The sequence below is a fragment of the Notothenia coriiceps genome, unplaced genomic scaffold (assembly GCF_000735185.1).
Source record: "Notothenia coriiceps isolate Sejong01 unplaced genomic scaffold, NC01 NC01_scaffold00028806, whole genome shotgun sequence".
Taxonomy (NCBI): Eukaryota; Metazoa; Chordata; class Actinopteri; order Perciformes; family Nototheniidae; genus Notothenia; species Notothenia coriiceps.
In genome coordinates this window covers 1-4,877 of record NW_011361507.1, presented here as the reverse complement: position 1 = coordinate 4,877, position 4,877 = coordinate 1, and the positions used below count along the sequence as shown (strand labels likewise).

The 4,877-nt window shown below is 38.7% G+C and overlaps 1 protein-coding gene across 1 annotated transcript; it reads right to left on the bottom strand.

The window, feature by feature from the left end:
* Nucleotides 1-2,783: 2,783 nt before the first annotated feature.
* Nucleotides 2,784-4,513, bottom strand: LOC104958488 (B-cell receptor CD22-like). The gene is made up of 5 exons (XM_010786230.1): nucleotides 4,228-4,513; nucleotides 3,686-3,767; nucleotides 3,519-3,579; nucleotides 3,009-3,169; nucleotides 2,784-2,889 (listed from the first exon to the last, which is right to left on the bottom strand). Exons 1-5 carry the CDS (start codon nucleotides 4,511-4,513, stop codon nucleotides 2,823-2,825), a joined length of 657 nt encoding a protein of 218 aa, XP_010784532.1. The 3' UTR covers nucleotides 2,784-2,822.
* Between the last annotated feature and the right edge of the window lie 364 nt (nucleotides 4,514-4,877).

The window sequence follows — 4,877 nt, the reverse complement described above, 5'->3', positions numbered from 1 at the left end:
ATACAATATGATTTATCTCGACCTCCCCATAATAACCTAAATTTAACACGGTGTGAGATGTTTTTTTAGCTGTTCTGTCGTCATTCCTGCGATCTTCTTCATGCAGTCAGTCAAAATGAATGAAGTGGGCGTTTCTTTGACTATTTATAGGCAAATATAGGGCGTTACGTGAAGCCCGCAAACGCTACGCCGCATTTCGAGTCGATTGTGATTTATAAAGGGAAACCGGCGTAGGAAGGGCACGCAATGTTTTGTGAATCGGAAAAAATGTCTGTACCTATTTTTTTGCTTTGTACTATGTAAGCAACCTTCCCACGTGAATCCTATGCAAGGCGTTATAAATGAGGCCCCTGGTGTGTACCATGTCTCCACGACTAACAAAGTCAGGCTTTGGAAAAAGAAAAGAAAGGAGAGAAAGACAAGAGAGACAGACTAAAGGGCGACAGTATGTCACCCAGTTTTTCAAAAGAAAAGGTGGGTGTGATCCATGAGTGGTGTAAATGAGTCTGTTAGTTAAGCGTAGTCCATTGTAGATAATAATTTACTAAGCTGACATTAAAGGTAGGGTAGGTAAGAATGGAGAAACCAGCTCGAGTGCGCTAGAATTTGAAAGTAAGCAGCCGAAAAAATCTGCCCCTTCCTTCAGACTTCCTTCCAGAGCCCCTCCTCCAACACAAACGAACGCGCACATGACCAATGAGGGCACGAGATAAGTTTGTGCACAGATGGAAGGCTACAGGCAGGTCGGCCATCCAATCATTTTAGCAGGGCCGGCTAAAAGGATTGGATGGCCGACCTGCCTGCCTGTCAGCCTTTTACCCTTTAATGTCCCTCTCTGGGCTCGAAAGTAGAACAGTGATGCAGATCAGGTGAGAAAAAACACCAATTCCTTCCTCTTCACAGTATTAGTTTAAGAAGTTTGTTGTTTCATAGAAAGACAGCAGTTTTGTGCTGAACTTGTATCATCAACACCAGACCACCCGGCCCAGACTAACAAGAGAAGATTATTTCTCAAGAAAGATAATTTTATAAAGTCACTGTTTAAAAAATGTGGATGTAAAACCCGACCAAAGTACAATCTGCAGCACAAAGTGAAACTTAGCTATCAGTGTTTCCGTCAGTGAAGACTCAGTGGGACAGTCAGCCTTTATGTGTCCCCTTCTAATGTATCCTGACACTGGACTTTCATCACTGCAGCTTTTCATTTATTTACTGTTTTCAGTGTTGTTATGTCAAGCAAAGACATACCATTCTTCTATTTTGAAATCACATCTTATGGAAATATGAGTTATGGCAATCTTAACCTTTTTAATTAAAGCAAAAATGATATATATATATATATAGATAGATAGTATATATTTATTTCAAAGAGCATACACACAAAGACATTAAACTCAGAAAAGAGAAGATATGAATTATGCCAGATTATAGCTAATATCCATCTGCAGTCCTCAGAATACAGAACAGAATAAGAAAAATATAAACACATGAAATCCAGAAGAGTCGTAATAACAGGTGTAAAACCTATATGTGGGAAGAAGGAGTTTCTAAACCTTTATAAATACATTCTATGGTCTACACACAACGTATAAATATACTCACAGGCTCTTGGAAATAGTTTTCTATCAGTGAAATATGGCTCTTTACTTTAACCTAGTGGCAGCAGTGGGGAACTGCAACTAGATCAGCTAATGCATGTAGCTGTAACACCACACTGTCCAGTGAAGAGCAGGACTGTGGCTGTGCTGTGGTCACACTCTTTACTCACTCAGTGTGACACTTTCATCACTGCAGCTTATTTTCTTTTGACTGTTTCCAGCGTTTTTATTTTAAGCAGACACATGCGATTGTTTTTATTTTGACATCACAGGTAATGGCACTAGTATGGACATATTTTTTATTAACGCAAATCAACACAGACCAGCACAAGGAAAATGTAAACACATGTTATACAGCACACAAGAAAAGGGTCATTATAACAGTTATAAAAAAGGAAGCATGATAAACAGTTGTAATGAGCTGTGATGGTTATATACCTACAGAACAACTACATGTAACTCTCTGAAATGTGAATAATGGAACTGGTAAAAAGAAAGACAAAGAACGTAGGGAAAATGACCGTACCCACACAAAGGGAAATGCACTTGACAGGCTCTTGGAAATGTTTTTTTATCAGTGAAATACAGCTCTCTACTGAAACCTAGTGGCAGCAGGATGAAACTGCAACTAGATAAGCTGCCAGATGTTCCTATGCAATATCAATGTGCTTTTCAAGAGCAAACATGTATAGTTGTACTTAATTAAAGACTATTAATAAGAATATTACAAATGATCCAAAAATGGAAAGAAATTGTAAAACAATATATGTACATGAACAAAATGCTCTAACACCGAGTAGGTGTTGAGTTATTTCAGTCGGGACAAGAAGAGGAACATGGTGAAGATATATTATTTGAATGGAGAGAAATGTACTCAAAAAACAATGGAAATTATTTGTGAGCAGTAAAATATAATCCGTAATATTTACAGTTTTTGGACAAAAAAAGATGGCAGTGGGAAGCCAACTGTTGCGGCTAAAGCTACCTCGTAATAAAAAACACTTTATATTCCATACTTAATGCAGCTGACCCAATCAGAGTAAAATAAATTGGTTAAACAATGTTGAACGTATAAATGTAAGTCTCTCCAAGATATAATTGTTTCTATGACACAATATTGGTGAAGCACATCCTATATTTAAAACAAATCTTAATTAACCTGGAAATTACAGATTTTAATGTAAAAGAATTACGAAAATATAAGAAAAGCAACGCCTGCTGTGTTTATCTGGATTTGTTGACCGTGCTATACAATGCAGCTGGATCCTCTTCAGGGTCCTGACCTCTGATCCTGAGAGATAAATGATGTATTTATTAATAATAATATTCATGCTAAATTAATGAATTGATTGAGTTGTGTAACTTTAATCTTGTAATGAGGGCAATGTTCCTGTGTGAGGATCTGCTCACCTCGGGGCAGCACTGCTGAACTTGACGGCAGCGTACTCCGGGACTTCCTGTTGCTCCGTGTGTCTGAGGGGCTGAGCTTCTCTCATGTTGGAGTAAAGAGGGTCTGCCCGGTTGTTGGATGAGTGAACGCTGGCATACTGAAGGTCATCCTGCTGCTCCGACTGTCCCTAATCAGGAATAAAAGCACTTTCAGCTACACATTTATACATTAATATGTATTTCATTTACAGAAAATTGCATACAGGACAGAAGACCAAAGCAAAAGCAGCTGTGGTAATGATGGAAATGAGAAAAGGTAGGAACACTTCTGGATGTATTAGGAATGTATTCAAATCTAAGACAATAAGAGAATCTCATCTAAATGAACTTTTATAGAAGGATGTAAAATGAGCAGGAGGAGGTCTTTCTCTGTCAGATACATTTTCTATAAGCAATTAAAGACCATGAAATAGTCCTCATGTAATATGTTTGATTTTGTACTAGATTAATTACATAAGTATCTATTCTCACCTCCTCCCTGTTGTCCGCTCTCTCTTCAGGCTCAGAGGAGTCTCTAGAAGCCCTCTTTCTTCTGGTTAGGAGAGTTTATGAAGAAACAGAAGATCAAATGTTGGCACCATACGAACAGACTTTTAATGATTTAACAAACAATGATTAAGTTGAACAGATCTGCTCACCTGATCCACAGGAAGACAGAGAGAGAAATGACAGCCAGGAGAACAACAGAGATTGATACAGCAGCTGGTAGCTTCCATGATCCTGAGAAACAGAGATCAACAGAGAACAGACAGTGAATACAGCTGTGTTTCTCATATATGGATACAAGGACCCCTAGGGGCACTTTGGAGTATTACAGGGGGTGTGTGGGACTTTATTTTCAACCTTCCTATTCCTAAACTAATGATACTATAATTTGCTTTTAAAATAATGTAAAAAAAAAGCACTTGTTCAATGTTCAAGTGCTGAAACAAATGGAAATACATTTATGAGATTGTTAGTTTTGGGATGAACGAGTGCAGAGGGAATGACTGCACCCCATACTGAATCTGGACCCTCTGTATAATTATTTCCTTATGTAATAGACAGAAAACAATCCCTGTCCTGAAGCGGAAAAGTACATTTGAACACGCATTCCTTTTTCAGCCTCCTACCAAGACAATGTGACTGAAAACAAACAAGTTGATAAGTGTGTGGGAGTAGATTAATGCATAAACATTACCTGTTCCAACACTCAAATGAAAGGTGGAGTTACTACGCCCTAACTTGTTCTGGGCTCCACAGGAATAACTCCCACTGTGTTCAGCTCTGAAGTCAGTGATGGTGAAGATCTGTCCTGAAGCTTTTGGAGAGTCTTCATCCTCCTTGTACCAGGTGTAGTTAGCTGCTGGGTTAGCATCACTGCTACAGGTCAGAGTCACTGAACTGCCCTCCTCTATCTCAGAGGGACTCACGGACACAGAGGGGAGGCTTTGGAGAGTCTGGAGATTCAGAGAGACCCGGGTCATTCCCAACAGGAGGTTTTAAATATTTACATGGCTTCCTCAAATGTTGCATTTTGGATTAATGGATCAATTTGAAGGTCATAAATGTAATTTTTTTAAGTATCTTAAAATCACCTTAAGCTATTAAGAGCATTACAGCAGACGGTGAATGTGAAGCTATAGAGCTGAAGAAAGTAGTAAAGATCATATAAATATTCTCCAGCAAAGAAAGGACAGATTAAAGCTTTAAAACAATGTTTCACTCACATTTCACATCAACAAATATGTCTTTAGATGTCTTCGCCCCCAGCGAGTTCTCAGCTCTACAGAAATACTGTCCAGAGTCAGAGGACTGGATGGAGCTGAAGACAAGCTGTGGTCGTTCATT